The sequence below is a fragment of the Monopterus albus genome, unplaced genomic scaffold (assembly GCF_001952655.1).
Source record: "Monopterus albus unplaced genomic scaffold, M_albus_1.0 scaffold281.1, whole genome shotgun sequence".
In the NCBI taxonomy this organism is placed as follows: Eukaryota; Metazoa; Chordata; class Actinopteri; order Synbranchiformes; family Synbranchidae; genus Monopterus; species Monopterus albus.
Window position 1 is genome coordinate 156,721 of NW_018128161.1, and position 21,527 is coordinate 178,247.

At 40.2% G+C, this 21,527-nt stretch overlaps 2 protein-coding genes and 1 long non-coding RNA gene across 4 annotated transcripts in view; 1 reads left to right on the top strand and 2 right to left on the bottom strand.

Annotated features, from left to right (window-relative positions):
- Positions 1 to 3,494: 3,494 nt before the first annotated feature.
- LOC109973113 (polypyrimidine tract-binding protein 3) lies at positions 3,495 to 10,565 on the bottom strand (the record flags this gene model as incomplete). Its single annotated transcript, XM_020622458.1, has 12 exons — positions 3,495 to 4,150; positions 5,056 to 5,133; positions 5,299 to 5,521; positions 5,842 to 5,934; positions 6,420 to 6,453; positions 6,538 to 6,650; positions 8,307 to 8,366; positions 8,776 to 8,929; positions 9,148 to 9,258; positions 9,389 to 9,550; positions 9,969 to 10,112; positions 10,461 to 10,565. Coding segments are annotated over 12 exons (1,410 nt in total), but the record flags the coding sequence as incomplete, so codon positions are not given.
- A 13-nt stretch (positions 10,566 to 10,578) lies between these two features.
- On the bottom strand, positions 10,579 to 17,932 carry LOC109973120 (uncharacterized). Its single transcript, XR_002276780.1, has 3 exons — positions 17,346 to 17,932; positions 10,715 to 10,778; positions 10,579 to 10,617 (listed from the first exon to the last, which is right to left on the bottom strand). It is a non-coding gene; the product is annotated as an uncharacterized LOC109973120 (long non-coding RNA).
- Positions 10,689 to 21,527, top strand: part of hsdl2 (hydroxysteroid dehydrogenase like 2) — a 31,582-nt gene continuing 20,743 nt past the window's right edge. The window contains exon 1 of one of the 2 annotated variants that reach the window (XM_020622464.1): positions 10,689 to 10,863. In XM_020622464.1, coding sequence (XP_020478120.1) covers positions 10,799 to 10,863 — 65 coding nt within the window. In that variant the 5' untranslated portion in view covers positions 10,689 to 10,798. Of the gene's footprint in view, positions 10,864 to 18,587; positions 18,751 to 21,527 lie in introns of those variants that run through there. The other variant, XM_020622466.1, reaches the window with a different exon arrangement.

Sequence of the window (21,527 nt, forward strand, 5' to 3'; positions counted from 1 at the left end):
GGTCACTCCAACGTTTGTATCTGGCCCTGGGAACATCTAAAAGAAACTGGCTTGATGATCTGAGGGACCTTGTAGGTTTGTGCCAATGCACTAATTCAGTGAGGTAAGATGGTGCCAAACCATTAAGAGCCTTAAAAACAAAAATCAATAACTTAAAATCAATTCTAAAACGGACTGGAAGACAGTGGAGCGATGCCAGTACCGGGGTTATATGGTCGAATTTCCTAATATCTGTTAAAAGATGAGCAGCAGTATTTTGGACCATTTGAAGGCGAGTGAGAGACGACTGATTAACACCAAGGTATAATGCATTACAATAATCTAGAGGTTATAAAATCATGGATTGCAATCTCAAAATCATTAAAAGAAAGAAATGACTACTTAACCTCAGGTGAAAGAAACTAGATTTTACGACTGAGTCGATCTGCTTGTCAAATCCAAGGTTTTTTACAGTCATCTTTAGTTGATGAGCCAGGGGGCCTAAGTCGTGAATAAAAGCAGCAAATTTCGCCAAATCAACTAATAAAACACACTCAGTTTTATCATTTAATTTTAGAAAGTTCAGTGCCAGCCATGCTTTCAGGTCTGTCAAACAGTCAAACAATGGCTGTAGAGACATCCGTCCAGCTGCTTTTAGTGGTAAATACATCTGGATGTCATCTGCATAACAATGAAAGGAGAATCCATATTTCCTTAGAGCTGATCCCAGCGGAAGCATTTACAAGGAAAAGAGAGTTGGTCCGAGTACAGACCCTTGAGGGACACCACAGGAGAGGATAGTTGAAGAGGAGGAACAGTTACCAATATTAACAGAAAAACGTCTGTTGGTGAGATGAGATCTAAATCAGTTAAGAGCAGTATGAATTCCTAAAGACAGATCCAAGTGAGATAAGAGGATTCCATGATCCACTGTATCGAAGGCAGCAGAGAGAGCTAAAATGTTTCAACTGTTAATGGAGCAGTCATGTAACAACTGTTGACCAAAGCAGGGGGTGTGGTTTGATGGCATCCATAGGACTTCCCATGGCTATGTAGTCATTCTACAGTTATAAAAGCACTCGAATGAATAAAGTTGAAGTAACTTAGAACATGAAAACACAAAATTCAAATTTACATTATATGCTAAAATAAAGGTTTTGTATAACAAGTTCTGGAAACATTATATACATTAAGATGTGATAGGGTTTAGAAAGCCATTTAAAATAGGAAGAGATAATGGGAAAAAGCCCTGGTCCAAAGAGAAGGCACATGAACTTTGGCTTGGTTTGACCTTCCACTCCCAAATACCATATTTTGACTTTGTAATCGTAAAATTTACTTTTAAAATGTTTTCAGATGTTTAAAAAAATACAACTTCACTGAAACCAAAGTATTACAAAGACTGTTTTAATCACGGAGGCAAACTGAAAAGAACATAAATCATTTTGATTCTTTGAAATAAGCTTACGAAGTTTTAATTAAGAGAATTTAAAAGAAATTAAAAAAATTTAATTTGTGTCCTCTAACACTGAAATTAAAAACTGAGAACTTTTACCACGAAGAAAGAATGGCCATTTATGCAGATTGGCTCTGGCAGAAAGGTCAGAGGTCACAAGGCCAAACTGGGAATCGGCAGAGTCCTGTTTTTTTTCTGGCTAGTTTCCAGTTTAAAAAAAATCACCAGCATCAACAAATCCAAGCCTAAAGCTAAAATAGAAAAACCTGCTTTATACACACACCATATATATGTGTGTGTACACACACACACACACAAGCAGGGTTTGAATTATAAATATTTTAATATTTGAAGATGAACCAATCGCAGCTCAGCTCAACACATACACACAAATATATATATTTATAAATATACACATAAATACACACATATACAACAGGTGGGCAGGACGTCAAAAGCATTATGTTGTACAGTATAAATACATTCACGATTAAAAAACCCTCCCCAAAAAAATTCCAACAATACAAAGTATAACAAAAATATTTTTAACTAGTGAAAAAAAAAACTACCACAAAAAATAAAATAAATCCAAAGTCAACACAACCCGCCACCAAAACTCCTCCTGAACAAACACCAGGTAAAAAATAAAAATAAAAAATCAAAAACCAGCAGAATAACCGGGAAAAAATAAGGCACAGAAGAAGGTTTGTTGAGACTGCAGACAGCTAAATTCTACTAGAGTAATAATCATTTTTGTAATAACAACATTGTGTAATCATGACCAGACAGTCCCCCCTCAGGATTAATAAAGTTTCTACCTTACTATAAATTCAGCTAATCATACAGAGTGACATGCCAATGAAAAAGGCACGTAGCTGAAGGTAACAACATGGAAGTTTGTAATAAATCCAAAATATTAAAAACAGCTAGGTTTCAAAGTTTTGTTGAATTTCATTGATATTTTCTTTACCAAAAGATCATATAAAGCATTTGGGAACTTAAATTTTCAACAATAAAAACGAAAATAAGTTAATATTGATATTTCTTTTCTGAAAGCTTGTGAAAAAAAAAAAAAACTTCAGGCAGTTTATAAGAACAAATGTTTATCCATACTGAGTAGCTTTAAATAAAGAACAAAATAAAAAGTTAATTATCTTTCCATTATGTTTGAACAGGCAGGATTTATTTTGAAATTTTTTTTCTGCATCACGATAGCCCACAATGCACTGTTGCTCAGTTCACTCAGGAATGTGCTCTGTAACCATGACGATAACCCCTTTGTCGTGACATCATCATGTGACGTCACAGTGTGTGTAGGCACAGAAAGGTCGTTGGTGTGTCGGGGCATCTATTTTTTCACACCATGAACCAATCAAAAGCCGTGACTTCTGGTTGGTTACTTGGCCCCAAAAGTCAAAGGTCAGATAAACAGGTTGGAGGGAAATCAAAACGTCCAGAGAAAAATATTAAACCGCGGCAGTCTGAGGCCCCAGAACTTCAGCACTGGTGCTAACGAGCTATCAGACTGTTAGCTTTGACTGCCACCGGCAATTAGAATGTTGGTGTTTATGCTCCTTTGAAGTTTCTTTACAAATTGATCTTGTTTTTACATTAAAAACAATGATGCAATAATTTGCTGCAGCTTTATGTTAACACAGCTTGCGTGGTTCCTTATCAGTCATCTTTAAAATCCACTTTTTCTAGGATTAATAACTGATTTAGCAGTAACAGGCAGTGCTGCAGGCTTAGCAACTATTTTGTCAAGTTTGTTGACACTTGCACAGACAGATATTGTCTGATTCAGAATTAAAAATGTAATTAAAAACTACTTTACTCTGCTTGCAGTTATGTTGATATTGTTGCAGTTTAAGCAACCTAGCTAAGAGCACAACTTAAGGATAAAACAAATAGCTAAAGTACAAACTGTAGCTAATGTCAAAGTTAAAAAACTGCAGCCAAGCTTGAAGCTAAGCCTAAAAAAAAAAATTTATGGCCGATTAATCTCAATCCTAACACACTAAAAGATGAACTTGAAGTAACAGCTGTTGTAGCTAAATTTTTGGCCGATTAATCTCGATCCTAACACACTAAAAGATAAACTTGAAGTAACAGCTGTTGTAGCTAAATTGGAGGCTAATAGCCAAATAGGCTCTGAGCTATCAATCTAAAAGATACAGCTGGAGCTACTTTAATTACATTTTTAACTTGCAAATATTTTTCACATCAATACTGTAGTTGTAATTATCACTGAAACTTTTCATAAACCTCTCATGTATCTGACGGGGTGCCAAATATCAGAATCTGAAGACCAAAGAAACATGGACACTTCATGTCAGCCAAAGTTTGACTTGCAAGGTCATTAAATGTAAATTTAACAGATGTAGTGTTGTTTTGCCACTGTACAGAAACTCAAAGCTAGCAGGCTAAGAGCTAGATGAGCCCCAAGGTAACATTGCTGTCTGAGGCCTGACTGCATTTGACCCTCATTACATGTCTATGGGAAGGCTCCTCAGAGATCAGAGGGTGGACTGGGAGGGTGGACCCCGAGATCAGAGGGTGGACCAGAGGAGGCTCAGAGTCAGTCAAATGGTGGACTTGGAAAAGGACACGCGGAGGTGCTGGTTGTGGTCCAGCTGGTGGTCATGCAGAGTGATCAGAGCCTCGATTGCCTCTTCCACTGATGCCAGCTGCATCAGCGCCATCTTCCTGTCCTTCCTGTGACATCAGAGAAAGTGACATTATCAAACACATGAGCATGGAGAGAGGAGGAAAGATCAGAGGGTGTAGGGCTGGACCCGAATATCCCAGTATTCAAATAGTCGCTCGTTGGCCAAGTAATCGGGTTTCAATTTTAGTATTTAAATATTCGCCTGCCGCACAGCTGTGCCAGTGACACCTACAATCCTTTTAGCAAAGCTCAGTGTGGAAATTGTTCAGCGAGTAGCTTCTGCTGATCGTCGCTGTTTCTGGTTCAAATAACAACCAGCGGGTCAGACCAGCTGTCGCTAACCAACATTAACTCTGTGACCTAAACTGATGACAGGACAAAATGAAACTCCCCTTCGTTGGGTTTGTGACCTCGCTGCGGCCAACGGGCAAAGGGACAATGTTGTCTGCTGTTAGCCGAAGATCATTTATGAGGTAAAGAGGCATCACTATGTAACACCACTGAATAATCAGAGTGAACCGAATGTTTCTCTGTAGTTTAAACAACTTGGAGTCAGACGCCATCACAGGTAAAACCATCAGCTGATCTCACATCAGTGATGGAAATGTAGCACACACAAATGTTATAAAGATCCGTCGTCTGTTCATCTGTTAAATTAAAGACTATAGAACCTTCGTTAACTGGCTGTTTTGCTTTTTAACCCAAAGTACTTCCAAATGGGCAACGAGGTACTTTTAGCTGCAGTACAATGTCAGCCCGTGACCTACAAATGATTGATCAGTTCTGTCGTCCCCAAATAATTTCTTCATCCATCTGTTAATGCTACAGTACAACACAGTACATACTGTGGCTTTAACTGAATAATCACAGCATTAACATGATTTTGATGCAGAATGTGGCCACAACACATTTATACATGGACTGGTTTTACCGGTGTGTTGTTGGCACTCACTGGAAAAACTTGAAGGCTTTGACCGTGAATCCACTGGAGGAGAATAAGTCCTTTAACGCTTCCTCACTGACTGAGGAGCTAGGAGACAAGGACACAAAAAAAGTGTATGTATAATTATTCTAATAAACTTTGTGAAATTTATTGTGGAAAAATATTTTAAAGTCTGTCACTAAAATACTTAAATGTGTTATGGTATAGTAGGAAATGGACACAATAAAGTTCAGTAAAGAAAACAAGTCGTACGGGATGTTGGAGAGGTGCAGCGTGGCCGACGGAGGGAAGATGTTGTTAAAATTTTTGGATCCTGGTTTTTTGAATCGGTGGAGGGCGGAGCCTGAGAAGTCCCGAGTCAGCACCTGTTCTTCTTGCCCTGGCCCCCCCCGAGGCAGCTGCACCACAGGGTGTTTGGACAACGTCACCCGAATTACGTTACCGTGGAGACGCTGACCGTTCAGGTGGCTCATCGCTATAGGGTAGGTAAATAAAACATATTTTATACGTTTAAAAATTATACATTCAAATGCCAAAAATTATTTTAATTTTTTTGTATTTTTTCAAGGATTTTAAAGCCAAAAGTTAAATATATGTAGTAATTCATTTAATTTATTCCTTTGAGCTGTTTGTTGGTTTGTAAATAGTTTAAAATGAGGTGGTGACTAAAGCAAAAACAAAAAAAAAAACTATTTGTATTATGAAATAATGCCTAAAATAATAAATATATTTATTAAACAAAAAGGCAGTATCTGATAAAATCCTAAATTTATAATTAATAATTAAACATCAGACCAAGTTGAGCTTGCGTGGCATCACTCATCTGAACAAGGGCATTTTCCTTTTTGTTGAAGAGGATTTTCACCCTTTGAACGTCCCCATAAACACCTGAAAGCACAAAAATACAAGCTAAACGACTTAACAACTTTAAAATGTTTCAGAAAGACGAGAAGAAGAAAGTTACCAGATGCCTTCTGATGTAAAATAGACAATTGTTAGATATTTTATATGGACTTAAAGTAACTGAGGTTCTCTTTCTTTATTACTATCTTTTCAAATGTTTTGAATAAGTATGAATTTGGTTCCGAATCCTTCCCTACAAGACCTGGAAAGCAGTTCTGGAGTGGAAACAGTTGATCAACAATTTATTAATTGTAAGTTTAAAAGAATCCCAATTTAAATGAATCCTAACTGGTTTTAACTGCAGACTGTAAACTCATTAATAACCCAAATACGCCCATAAAATACAAAAGTGACCTCAGTCAAAGCTCCAGATTTGTAAGGACCATGAAAAAACTCCATGAATGAAAAGTCTGTTTTACTTTTATTTTGTTTGATATTCAGCAGCTGATGTAATAATTCTTGTTTCTTACCAAACAGGATGAACAGACACTGAGGCGAAACGCTCTGCAGAGACAAACAGTAAATAAAGTTAGCTGAGCGTGCAGTGCTCCGATTGGTCGGCTGTTGTGTGACAGCTTGATCTCTGACCTCTGCATTCAGGTTGGACACCAACAGCACAGAGTGAACCGCAGGTGGCGCGACCTGTAGTGAGACACGAGGAGAAGACATCAACGAGCCGGGGACAGCCGCGATCGCCAGACCTGAGAACACAGTCGTCAGAAAACTGTAGGTGAAACTGGAAGAACAGGACTTTATTTAAAACTGAGAGGCAGAAATCATTCAACTTTAGTCAAACAGAAGTGGAAGTGCTAAAATTGGAAAAAAGAAACTGGAATGCAGAGAAAATAGCATTTTGTTTAAAACAGAGTAGCGGAAATTATTCAACTTTATTTAAAACTAGGAACTTTATTTAAACAGATTAAAAGAAAAAACTATTTAACAATTAAGTGGAACTTCATTTGAACCAGAAACAAATTTTAAATAGTGAAATGGGGAAAAAAACATTTAAACAGCAAAAATCTAATAAAACTAAAACAGAAATGGTACTTTATTAAAAATAAAACTGGAAATAATACAACTTTATTTAAATCAAAGAAGAAATAAGAGAGCTTTATTTAAAACTGTGAAAAGAAAAAATAAAACTATTTCAAAGAAGTGGAAAAAATAAACATGTATTGAAAACATTTCCCAACTACAGGCCGAGTCGAGGGTCATAATCACAGAATGTGTTTGCATTAATCGTGCCAAAAAAATAATGATGTTAGAAGGAATTTACATGAACCTGTTACTGAGCCCATCTCGGGCTGTAGAATCCCTCCTTCTCCATCACTTTGCTTACTCGATCTCGTGTCAATAGGCCTCCTACCAATTAAATACAAAAACTCAGGGCTGCCCAACACGTCGATCACAAAGGTAGTGTCGGTAGATCTCGTGTCAATATAATCAGCTTAGTTAATCATTTCAAATGAAAAATGCAACATTGTGGGCAACTTCCAAAACCTCGCATCAGAGCTGGAGATGCAACAGAAAGCTTGTGCGCAACTTGACATTGCACGCTACACAAAGCAGATTGACAATTGTCAGTCAGAGTTTGACAAATGCTTTCAAGACTTTGCCTCACTCGAGCCAGTCGCTACATTTGTGTGCTAAATGGCTGATTCCATTCAGTGCACGTCATCAGAGTAAACTAATGACCAAAAAGTACTGAACTGTAGTGTGTCCTAAGGTTCATGCAGTTATGCAAGGTGTGCCAGCGTATATTGTGTTTACATAAGGTATAAATAAATATATGTTTAGTATTTTAACTGTAGGTCGATCGTTTTGACTTGGTCATTTCAAAAGGCGATAGTGTGGGCACCCCTGCTCCAGCTGTTGCCAAGAAAACAATCTTTCAAGACTGGAAATCAAACAAATCACTCCACATAAACCACTGGACCAACCTTCTGACAGAATACATCACATTAGAGAAAATGGCATCAACTCACAAGAACAGTTTATCAGCTTTTTGTGACACATGGAACCATTTTTAACACATTTCAACTTGAACCAAACACCACACACATTCCCACTGACGTCTAAAACGGAACAAGCTGATTTTATTAGTATGATTATCATCATTATTATTGGTAATTTTTTATTTATTTAAGTTGGAAATACCCACACTTCACACACTACAACCTCGTTAAACACTCTATCCTTTGGTAATGTCATGTAACTGTTGTCTTGTCTCCCTTGTTCAGTTCTGTTTTGTTAATGTGTTACTTTGTTTCAATAAAAAGAAAAAAACCTCATTACTATCAGGTTAACTTTGACAGCCAAGAGTAATGTACACTAACATACACTGGTTTCTGTCTCACCTGTGTGTTGGTGGAAAGTGGGTGGGAACGCTGCAGCTCCATATGGAGGTAGAGCAACACCTGCAACACACACACACACACAGTTACCCAATACCATCTTAAACTCCACCCCTAAAACAGTAACTGTCCAATCACAGTGACTCAGAACCACCACAAAGAGACTTAGGATGTGCTCATCTAAGTTAAAATGTTCATTATGTATTATACAAACCTTTGTAAATTAAATGTAAGACCTTTTTAGAGAACTGGATTTAATGGGGGATTGGTTGGGTTTTCCCTCTGTAATAACAACAGTGAGGTCTAGACCTGACTTTGTAAAGTGTCCTGAGATGACTTTTGTTGTGATTCGGTGCTATACAAATAAAACCGAATTGAAATTGAACATTTTAAATGCGGTTTAAGGCTTTTGCAGACACCCTGACAGTATTTAGTATCATTTGTTAGCATTAGTATCATTAGCTCATCTGACCGAAAGTGGTGTGCTCCATCTCTCCGGTCGGGAGATCAGCTCTGGTGAAGTCTCGGCTCTTGTCGTTGTTGTATTTCACATTGAGAACACTAAGTTTGGAAAAGTCGATCCTCAGCGTGCAGCAGCCATTATAGATGTTCTGACCGTCCAGGGACTGAAAGACAGGAAGCCAGACACCTGGGATGTGAATGGGGCGGAGTTCCAAACCCTGACTCTGTGCTGGAGGTGGGATTTACCAACAGCCATTTCTACCAGTGATAGTGAAATATACTGAGCAAAACGGCAAATGTTTCTGTGCTTCCTGGGTCTGAACTGTGCACAGTCGCACAGTATTGTTATGCAAATAAGTGAGCGAGTGTGCGTGTGACTCACAGCCTTGGCGTGTTGAGCGTGCACAGCATCACTGAACTGCAGCAGAGCCTGAAACTGATTGTTCCTGGTGAATGTGATGATCTTCAACACCGAGCCAAACTTACTGAAGATCTGAGAGCAACAATAAAACTTCAATAAAAACCACTGAAGTCCTACAAACACACAATAATCAAACTACACACAATAAGAAATAATGCTACAGTAAAACAAACATTTATAATATTAGTTTAAATAAGCCGACCTGCTGCAAGACCTCCAGCGTCACTGGGTAAAATAAATTCTCCACAATGATTCTCAGGACGGGACTCTGACCAGGTGCTAAGCTCCGCCCCTCCCCACTTGACACCATGTTCCCAGAATGCACTGCTGCCGCACTAATGGTCTGCAGTGCCACTTGATCCCTCTGTCAACAAACAAACAAATATGAAATTGTCTTTTAAATGAGATGTAAAATATATTGTGCTTTGACGTATAATTAAATTTTGAATAGAATTTAAAAAACCTTCAGAAATAGAACAAAATAAACACAAAACTTCATCATACTAATAATGAGTAAATAAAAAAAAACAACTTTGGCCTGTGGCTTTGTCTGAGCTCTCTCTCAACAGTCAAAGTAATTTGTCAGGGTGCCCTTGAAAAAGAGGTTTCAAACCCCAAGGGATTCTTACCCTGGTTAAACAAAGGTTAAAATGTGAAAACATATATTTATGTAGTGAATAAAATGGCAGCAGTGCACCTAAAAATGTTACACTTAAACATGAAATAGACTCTCAGTAAGTTACACTGAAAACCATTCAAAAATTCAACAAAATGCCCATCACCTGATTGGTCAGATTGTCAGTCTTGAGCTCGCGGTGGGTGGAGTACTGAATAAAGATTGGTTGGTTCCTGACAGTAGGAGTGGCCGTGGTGTAGTAGTTCACCATGGTAACAGCTGCTTCCTCCGATGCCATCTCTAAAAATGCCTGAAAACAAACAATAAGACAGAATCATAAAATCTTATATACACGTTTAAAACAATGCATTTGAAAACCTGACAAAAATGACAGAAAACTAATTTAAAAATACATTAAATTGTAAATATTCAAATTTTACATGAAATCATTTATAAATATAATTTAAGATGTATGTAATAATTTATATTTTTTAAAAATAACTCAATTAAAAATGCTGTTTATGGAGAACCGTTTTAGAAAGGCCTGTGGAAAATAAAATTAAGCTAGTTTTGGCCTGACTAGTTTGTTTTAATTACAAAACTTACAGAGGTACTTAAACATGTCGCTAAGTTCCATCTTCAGCATGTTAGCAGTTACCTGGTTTTTGGTCTTCAGTGTGATCAGCTTATTAACTCGGCCGAAAGGAACAGCCAGAGCAAGCACTTCCTGTTCAGAGACGTCAGCAGGACGCTGACGACGGGAACAAAACCAAAAAGAACACGCTCAGAAACACACAGCCTATCAGTGCCATCCACTGTGGAGAGACACAAACACACAGGTGCATAAAATGATGGTTTGTGCCATGACACTGTCAGTGGGGTTTCAGGTGGAGCTTTGCTGTCTGGTCTCACCTGTTGACAGGTTGGAGGTGCTCATGTTCGCAGAGCAGCTGAGAGATGAAGTAAACACTGATTCCTACAGGAAAACACAACCAGATGAACATTACTGTCGTGTGTCCACACACTGACTTGAGAAGTTTCTGGAAACTGAATGAACTCAGGTTGGTAAATGATTTACATTTGTTGCAGAACAGGTAACATGCAGAAAACAGCAGCTGGGCTTAGGCAAACATCTGTATCTTCCATATTATTACCATACATCACTGATAGACAATTGATCACCTCTGGCTCCTGCGGTCATCAATCTATTCTTCTTTATTTTGTCAAACAAGTTAATGATCATAAAGCAATTAATTTCAGTTCAGTTTTATTTACATAGCACCAAAGCACAACAAAAACCAGCTCAGGGCACTTTACATAGTAAGGTACAGTATCAGAGTTTAACCCACCAGATCCCCCATTAAGCTTAGCTTGGTAATGGCTGCTGGTTGAGGTAGTATTTATTAGGGCTAACTAGTGATTACTTTCATTTTTAATAAATCTGTCACTGGTGTTCTTGATTAATCAATTTGTCATGTGAAAGATGGCGCCAGTGTCTATTGCTCTCATGTTGGTTGGTGTTTGTGCTACTATTTGTTTTTGGTGCCCTGCGAACTGAGTCCCTGCTGGTATATGACCGCCAATCCCTTTTGAATCTTCAATTTAATAATGATGGTTTATGTGTATTGGATCGTGGTGGGCATAGGACGATTCCGCCGGTCTTGTCGGGAGTTCCGACTTATCTTCTCCGGACATCGGTGTTACTTTTTTCCCTGAAACGTACCCACTGCCGGGGCAGGCGTGGTGGACAGTTGGTGAAGCTGAAGGCCTGTTTGTCACATCCTTCTTTTTCTCGGGTGGACCGGGGACTGTGTTCTTTTTTTGTGGTGCCTCTGCGTTTTTTGGATTCCACCTGTGTTTGCCTGGTGCCTGTTGTGGGTGGCGGTAGAGGTCTTCGATCCAGACGGCCCTGTTTCTTTCGGCTTCGCCGTAGTGGGGTGAGTCATCGTGTCTTGACGACGCTTCCACCAACTTCTCGACTAGCTGTGGCAAGGATTGGCTTGGTGAATGCCCGATCGCTAACCAATAAAACTTTCATATTGAGGGATTTTTTTGGCTCCCGGGACCTGAATTTCCTGTTTTTGACAGAAACCTGGGTTTGGGGGTTGGTGCCGGCGACTGCTCTGCCTTCGCTGAACTCTTACCGGATGGATGTTCCTATTTTAGCTCGCCACGAACGTCTGGCCGGGGTGGAGGAACAGCGGTCGTTTTTAGAAACGATCTTAAATGTAGACAGTGTGCTCTACCTTTACCTACATTTTCCAGTTTTGAAATGACTGTATGTGAGGTGGGCTGCTCGGACCCTGTTCTGTGTGTGGTTGTTTATAGACTACCTAAGTATAATAAGGATTTTGTGAGTGACTTTTCTGACTTTTTGGATGGTATCATGCCTCATTATGATCGGTTTCTTATTCTAGGTGATTTAAATCTACATGTGTGTTGTCCCAATAAACCGTTGGTAAGAGATTTTTTTAGCTATTATTGATGCTTTTAACTTGGTACCATGTGTCTGGTCCAACGCATGAACAGGGCCATACGTTGGATCTTGTTATTTCCTATGGTGTCTCTATGTCAGAAGTTGATATTGGTGTAAATGTTTTTCTGATCATATGCCTATTGTATTTGAGTCTGGCCTGTTTTGTGTAGAGGGGTAAGTTGCACGTCCCTACTCAACGTGGCCGGATATTTAATTCTTCGACTGTGGGCCCGTTTGCTGCTGCCTTTGATCAGCTTGCTGTTCCAGGCTACCTGTATCATAAAAGTACAGCACAACCACCAAACAGTGACAACATGGCTGATGCTCTCTACCTCTGCCAGTGTTAGTAGTCACTGTTGTTTCTCTGCTTACTTTGTTCTATCCTACCACCGCTGGACAAGAGGCCATCTATGCGGAACCTTTGACGGACTGCTGTTTCCTGCGGTAAACCGTACTCATTTCCTGTTTTCTGTACCTTCAGTACAGGAGGATTCTCTTCAGGAGGTAACCTGGATATAAGGTAAAGTTTACTGTTGTTTGCACTTCTGGTTAAGTTGTCACAACCTAATTAAATTAGATGTTTCATCCAGATTTAGTAATATTTTCATGCAGATGCAAGTACATTTTTCTGCTTATAATACACTTTTCTTCTTATTGACAATGGATAAATGATAGTTTTTTTAGTTTTTGTGTGTTTTCTGCTCAGTGTGTGTTAACCCTCGCTGGATTGCATGTATGGATGTTGAAATCTCTTCCTACAGAAGTCACAGATTGGCCCTTAAACCCACACTTGTCACCTTCTGATGAATGAGAGATAAAAATATTTTAGTTTCCAATTCTGATTAATTGTTGAGAGGTTGTTTAGCTTTAAAGATAGGAGATTTAGGTGTAGTCTATAGAGTGCTGCTTTGTAAGGTTAACACAAGTTTTGGCTTCCTGATAAGGAAATGAGATTTTGTGTTAGACTACTTAATACTATGTGCAGGAGTATTGGCTCCTGTGTGGTCTGTGTTGTTTGTGTTTCCTCTTTGCAGGACAAAGAGGCCTTAAAGGACAGAGAGCCCAAGATGAGTGACGGAGATGTCGTGTATGTGAAAGTGCCTCGGAGGAGGAGAGAGCCCGCCTTTACGAAGGAGGCCCGTACATGGTGAAAGCCCCCAGGACAGAGGTGGCTTGGAGCTGATCCTGATTCCATGAGGAGACGATGTGATCCAAGGGAGTCCTTGGATGAGGAGGGAGTGCAAGTGAAGCTGATGCTCACCTTGATGACAATACTGGTTATGACCCAGTTGTGTTCTGACCCTCATGAGGAGGGACTCAGAGGTACTGAGATCAGTCATGTAGTCAAGAAGTCGTGAGAGAGAGACATTGCAGCCGAATTGAGGATGGAAGAAAGCGAGTGGTGACAGAGTAATACTTACTTTTATTCAGTATCATTACTGACAAGATTGAAGTATTGCTGCATAGATCAGTTCAGTTCATAGAAAGCGAGTGGTGACAGAGTGAAACTGCAGGGAACTGAACTGATCAAAGGACAATGGACTTGGATGTTATATTTTACGCATTCATGTTGTACACAATTCTGCATTGTAAAACCCTATCCTGGACTAATATCTACAGTATGGCTTTTATATAGTCAGAAACAACACAAAACATACACAATTCATGCATAGCAGTTAGTTACCTTAGAAGTTAGTATCTTGTCATTCATATATTGTCACTGAGTATTTTCATAGCTCATCTCTTAGTAGAAGATTTTTGGCTAGAGCTTTATATAAGTAGTTTAGCTACATTACAAATGTCTTGTGTTATAGTTATGTTACATTTTGAATTCAGTTTCAGGATTTAGTTTGCTGCAGGCCTCGTTGGTGACCGCCCAAAAGGGAAGACGGTTTTCCCCAGCATTCGTGATCATTGGGGTTTTTACGTCTCAAAAGGAAAGGATGGGGGTCGTCCAGAAATTTTGCCCGTCAGGGTTTTTGTCTGGACTTGGAGCGAGCAGAGTTGTAGCAGAATTGAAGCTGTTTGTTTAACAGTACAGACGTGTGTGTAATTGAAACTGTGGTGTTATGTGGGGGAAAGAGGATCTTATTCTTTCTTTTCTATGACTGTTCATTTTCAGTGTGTTATACGTTCAATTGGAAAGTATTAGGAAATTTGCAAATTAGAACTTAGAAATCAGAAAGTAGAGAGTTCTGTCATGCTAAAGCAGTACTTATAGTGCATACGAGCATGTTTTTTAGAGTATAGGGAAATTGTTTAGTGTAGAATTGTTCTGTTAGATCAAAAGTTTGTCGTTAAAATAAAAGTTGATCTCTATTTTCCTTTTGGATTAGGATAGGAAGATCAGGTTTAATTAGTGATTTGTAGTGTTCCTTGGGTTCATTGATTAGTATTAGGAGGTATTGGTATTTGATCAGGAAGTGATATATTCAGATATATGTGTCCATGAATGTTTCTGTCGTGAACTTGTGTCTTACAAGGGGAACAGTTACCTCATGCTGGTTGTTTATTTCTGTTTATTCATATTTTGATTTTATTTCTGTTCGCTTTTATGTTCATGTTTGTTCATTTGTCTGACTGTTCTGAATGGGAAGTTGTGTGTTATCTCATACAGTTGATTTGTTCACCATAGTTAATTACTACTGACTCTGCAAAGGTGTGAGACGTTAGAGACTTGACCGACTGAGTTGTTTAAGTTGGGTTTCACTGGAGTATGTGAGAAAGACTCTGTTAAGGTTAAGGTTAATTGAGGAGTTGTTAGTTTTGTAATACGGAAATTATTTTAGACTTAATTTTAGCTGTAGGAAGAGGTCAGCGTTTGACTACAGCCGACAGAGTTTAGAGGCGTTAAAGTCTCAGGCCAACATGGTCATATTTTGATTTTACCTATTCTGAGTTCCGATGTTCCATGGTTTAAAAACCACGGAAGGGGGGACTGTAGTGGTGAAAAAATAAACCCTATTCCAGAGGAAATATGTAATGGAACAGTATGTAGCTCAATATAGACCTTATTTGGTACTAGCTCGTGTAAGGGAGAGCTGAGTGATTATGGGTTTATTAAGTTCATGTGAGGTGGACAATGGGCTTATGTAAGTGGTTATATAATTAATACTTAGAATCCTAGTTAAGGCCTAGTATGGTCAGAGATGAACCCTCTGCGCCAGAAGATTGGGAGTCAACCTTCCTGTCTTCCTGGAATGGAGTGAGAAGGGGGGTCGCAGAGACGTCAAGGGGGACAGAGTCCAGCTGTTGAGAAGTAGCTAGTGGCTGAGCTGAAAAAGAGAAGTGAGCCTGAGGGAGCCAGGGATAGAGAGGAGATGACCATGCTGCAGTAAACGGTGGACGAGGTACCTTTTAGAGACCCAGCCGGCTGGGGAGAAGAAGACTGACTGGGGCTGACTGACCCAGGACTGGTAACAAAGGACCTGACCTGACTGACTGGTGCTCCGACCAATTTAGGCTTTATCTATTTCATTGCAGGAGGAGAGTCTCTGTCCTCTGTTCTCTGTTCCCTAACTATAAGATTATCTGTTTAGATGCTACTCTACTCAGAATAATTGTAATATTAAATGATCCTTTAAATTGTAATGGTTTGTCTGAATTAATTTAGTTGGTATCTCACTCTTGCCACGACACCCGTCTATTGGTTGGAGTGCGTAAAAGGGAGCATATAACCCCTATTTTGGCATCCCTTCACTGGCTCCCGGTGTCCTTTAGGATTCATTTTAAGATTCTTTTATTTGTTTTTAAGTCTTTAAGTGGTCTTGCACCACTGTACCTTCTTGAAGTTTTATTTCCTTGTAGTCCCTCTCGGTGCCTCAGATCACCTGACCAGCTCTGGCTGGGGGTACCAAGGGCTAGGCGTAAACTTAGAGGGGACAGAGCGTTTTCCATTGTGGCTCCCAGGCTATGGAATGCGCTGCCTCTTTACATTAGGCAGGCCCCCTCGTTGGCCATTTTTAAAACTTACTTGAAGACCCATTTGTATGCCTTGGCGTATCATATGGCATGAGACTCTGTTTGCTGAGTTTTGGTTTTGGATACTATTTTGTTATTTTGCTGTCTTGGTTCATTTATTTTATTTTATTGTTTTATTCTTATTAATGTAGTTGTTCACATGTTATATGTTTTAAATCGAATCTTATGTTAAGCACTTTGTTTGGCTTTGGCTGTGTTAAAGTGCTCTATAAATAAAGTTGAGTTGGTATATAACCAAGAAAAGAGTGAGAAATGTCATAAAGCCCAAGGTAACCTCTTCAGCTGTCCAAAACTCATCATGAAGACTTCAGAGAACGCTGAATTTTTTTAAAAATTTCAGATCAGTTATCACAGTACCTGCTGAATTTCTGCCAAACGCCTAATTGTTTAGTCATAATAGTTTTAGCTGAAGTCATCAGTTTTCCCAAATATAGACAGACGTCTTTTAATGTTGTCTTGTCTAACTAACAAACCCAGAGATATTCAATTTAGGAGTCAAAACTGAGCATGTGAGACGATGATGAATCGACAAATGGAACAGATGCTGATTAATCGTTTCAGCTTTCATCCTGGGCTGTTTGACCAATCACTTTGGTGTTTACAAGCTAAAAACGGTCGTTTTCTACGTTAGCGGGCTGCTGATGCCCTGAACATGGACATAAACAGGAACATAAACGCGCCTCACTGAGGACACTGGTTATTTCACAGACTAAAGCACGAACAAATTGACAGAAAATGAAAGTTGCGCTTCTTGCTGTTTTCCTGTACACACAAAGGTATCGCGGGATTTTGGCCAATCAAACCCCGCTGCTCTGTTTGCTCGCGACACTTTCAACCAAAACAAACCCCAAAAAAGGCGCAACACGCCCGACGACCAGCGCGGGAGGAGCGCGAGGATGGAACGCAGATGAGGTTCTGTGGCGGGAAATGTTTCAGCAAACAACAAACAGGGGCAAGGGGCTGACGCCAGGGGCGAGGGCAGGTGCGGTTCAGTCACCAAGGAAACACGAGGGAGGAAAGGAAGGAAGGAAGGAAAGAAAACCAGGCAATGTTCGGGAAAGGTTCGGGAGGGTTTCCCGCGCTCACCCGTCCATGGTCCGCGAGGAGGAAGAAGACAAGAGGAAAAGTTGTTTTGATCCGCGAGCCTCCCGTTCAGCAGCCAGGCAGCGAATGGAGAATAACGAGTTCACTTCCCGTTTGGTGACGTCGCAGGAGAACATGGCGGATGGCGGACACGCCTCAGATCAGAAGGATCAATAATAATCAATAAGTCATAGGCTATAGCGAGAAAACGTAGGAATGTGTGGGATAAATTTGAAAAACAGAGGTTTTTATTTTTTTTCTGTTTTGCTTTCCTATTTGGAATAGAATCACAAAGTTCACTTGTATACATTTTTATAAAGCACGTTCTTTTGCCTTTGGCATGAAATGATCAATAGCCTGTAAATAAATCAGCCTTGCCTCTCCCAGTTACCTGTTGCCTTTTGTTGTTTTGTTTTGTTGTTGTTAATGTCTCACCTCATATGGTGTTGCTTTTTCATTGTGAAGAGCTTGAAGTTTGTGACTGTTTGGCAGGAATCATACTGAATATTTTTTAAATGGAATGGATTGTTTAGTAAGCATTTAGTTTTGTTTAGGATGTTCATATATGCAGGAGCATGTTTATAAAGAAATAAAAGAAACTACATACAGTAAGTAAACTGTACAAATATCTGAATAAACTCAGTGGTGAAACCCTGAACCTTTGTTCAGAAGGTCACAGAAGTCACTTGTTGAGTCCTCGTGATATTTTACACTATCTATCTGTCCACTTATTACCGTAAATACTGGTGTGTGTATGTGTGTGTGTGTGTGTGTGTGTGTGTGTATATATATATATATATATATGACTACACATTAAGGGCAGGACTCTGAAATATAGGCCTATTGTCAATAACAGAAAGAGGCTATAAATTGACACATTTAATAAGCATATTCTTATAGATAATACTTATCTGGGATGTATTAAACAGCGCGAGGTGTTTTTTGCACAGGAGGTCTGAGAAATTATGAGATTTAGCTGTCAATGTGTTATGATTAGGAAGGATCTGGACAGTGACGACAACCTCCTGTTAAGACTTTTATAACAGTCAAAGACAGTGTCAAGATTAAAAGAGAGCCTTAAGTATAACTTTACAGGCTGATTTTTTTAATACCATGTTTTTTATATTATATAATGTATGTAAAGCAGTTTGTAAACCCTGTATTAAAAGGGCGTTCTATAATATAGTTAGTATTAGTAATAGTAGGTAAAGTTTGACATCTCGCTGATCCCTGTAAATCTTCGCCTGCAGACCGGAAGTGGGGCAGAGTAAGTGTCTAACTTCCGGTTGGCTCTTGAAGTGGGTGAAAGGTGTAGGAGACGTTATTGTTAAGAACCGACAGAAACCCTGCGGAAGGTCCCGTCGCCCTTTGCTTCTCACCTGAATTCAACGATGCTGCCGAACACAGGGTGGGTGCACAATGTCTGTGTTCGTCAACATTAGAATTTATTCAAAGAGACAGGGAACTGCAAACTGAGAAACTCAGGATTATGTTGAAGTTTTAGTAATTAATGGCCTTTAGTTGTGGACTCTACGGGAGCCGATGCGTGTAGTGAAGCTTTCTGTTGCTCACACTCAGTGCTCTGCGGTTCTGGTCCCTTTGTCCTCTGTGGTATGGACACTGGACTGTGAAAGTTTACGGTTTTTTCTACTGGGTTTGGTGACGCCTGCTTCTGGAATCGAGCATGATGTTACCTAAACGTTCGTGTTGAGCGTTTGTTGTATACATACAGAATTGCGTTCAAAATATGCCCGAGTAGTCTAAGCTGTCGTCTTAGTGGTTTCTGGAGATATCTAGCCCATGTTTTATTAGAGCCGCGGCACACGGAGCAAGTCGTCAGCTTAGCGTTAAACACAAGCCGCCCACAAACCACTGTGATACTGGGGAGATGTTTGTGTCCCAACTTTATCGCTGCTTCGCATCATGGGAGGAAGCACAACTTCTTCCAGCTCACGTGAGTAGTTTAAAGACCGTAGGACAACAGATACTCGGTCTCTCTCGTTACCTCATTCCTAAATGGCCCATTGCTACTCCACCATTTAAATGAATCGTCAGCTGCACTTTTAATATAGTTTCACAATCTACACATACAACAGTTTTAAATTAGGCCTATGAAATATATAATTAGCAGTACCTAAAATATGTATCTCATTAAATTTCTTAACCCAAAGTGTTCACCAAAATGAAGCTATACAAAAACATTAATACAATAATTTTTCATTTTGTCTGATTAAGTATTTCTTGTCTGACTCTTACATTTACATTCTTTATATATATATATATATATAACTAGGTAGCTTTGCTGAGGAAGGCAAGTCTAATGTTTAAGTTCTTTATTTGATTTTAATTGCAATTTCCAGTTGGCTTTGCTTCTGGCGCCAACAGTGATGGCGGTGTCATGTGTTTGTTGATTTTCTTTGTTTTCTTGGTTTTGTGCAACTCATCCCGGATTACTTTACCAGAGAAGAACTGTTAAATATCGGACAACTCACACCAAACTACCTTCCTCCGATTTTTGTGAACGATGAATGCTGTATGGTCATTCTGATCGGAGGTGCAGCAGCGATATACGGGACCTGGAAAAGACGCGTGGGAAATGCTCTGTCACTTTGGTGCGGTTACGACAGAGGGGAACTCGGTGGTGTCCTGTATTATAATAACGTCCCGGACATAACTGTACTTTTACACACTTTATTTCTCCATCTCCTCTTATTCCTCCTCCCAGACTCTTGCAGTACCTTCCCACACACCAGTTCGTAGCGCCCTTTCCGGGTTCTTATTAGTATAACACAACACAACAAACTCGGACCGCACTCCCATCTATTCACCTGGCTAATCTCCGCTCCCTCTTCAACAAAATGGATGAAATTATTCCATCAACAGGACTAACTCTGACTTTGCACACTCTGCTGCTTTGTGCTAAACGGAGACCTGGCTCAGCGACTCGATCGTGGACAGCACGATTCGAATACCGGGATTCCAGGTGTTCAGAGCGGATCGTGTAAAGGAGCTGTCCGGGAAACGGGAGGAAGTGGAATCTGCTTCTACATAAATGAAGGTTGGTGCACAGATGTCACAGTGCTACAGAGGACATGTACCGCAGACCTAGAGACTCTTGTTATCAAATGCAAACCCTTTTACTGTCCCCGTGAATTCAACAGCTTCATGCTAATGGGAGTGTACATAACACCGCAGGCTAACGCTAGCACACTACAGCTCCTGTCAGAACTGATAACTAGCCTGGAGCTAGAACATCCCGACTCTCCACTCATTGTTCTAGGGGACTTTAACAGAGCAAATCTCTCCCACGAACTGCCAAAATACACACAGCACGTCACCTGTCCAACCAGGGACAAAGTCACACTGGACCATTGCTACACAACAATAAAAGATGCCTATCACTCTGTCCCTCGCGCAGCCCTCTGACTCTCTGATCACTGTATGGTCCATCTTATTCCAACATACAGGCAGAAACGTAAAGCTGCAAAGCCTGTGGTCAAAACAGTGAAGAGCTGGACTGAGGAGGCTAAGTCAGAGCTACAGACTGGAGTGTATTTGAGACTGCAGCTACAGACCTGGATGAGCTCACTGACACTGTGACATCTTATATCGGTTTCTGTGAGGATGTGTGTGTGCCCAAAAAGACCTTCTGCACATACAACAACAACAAGCCCTGGTTTACAGCCAGACTCGAGCAGCTTCGTCGTGCCAAAGAGGAGGCTTACAGAACTGGGGACAGGACTCTGTACAACCAGGCAAGGAACACACTGATAAGGGACATCAGAGCAGCAAAGAGGAGCTACTCTGAAAAGCTAAAAGCTCAGGTTTCAGCCAATGACCCCTCGTCTGTGTGGGGGAGCTTGAAAACCATCACTGGCTATAGAAAACCATCCCCCCCTGCTGTGGAGGACTGTCAACTGGCAGATGACCTGAATACATTCTACTGCAGGTTTGACAGTCAACACTCCCCCCTCACCCTCCCCACCTCAGATCCAGCAGCTGCACCCCCGACAACCACCACCCTTCCCTCCAGCCCCCACCTCTAACGATCTGTGAAAAGGATGTGCGCGGCCTCTTTAAAAGACAAAAGATTAGAAAGGCACCAGGCCCAGATGGCGTGACCCCCTCCTGCTTGAAAGTGTGCACTGATCAGCTGGCCCCCATCTTCACACTCATCTTCAACAG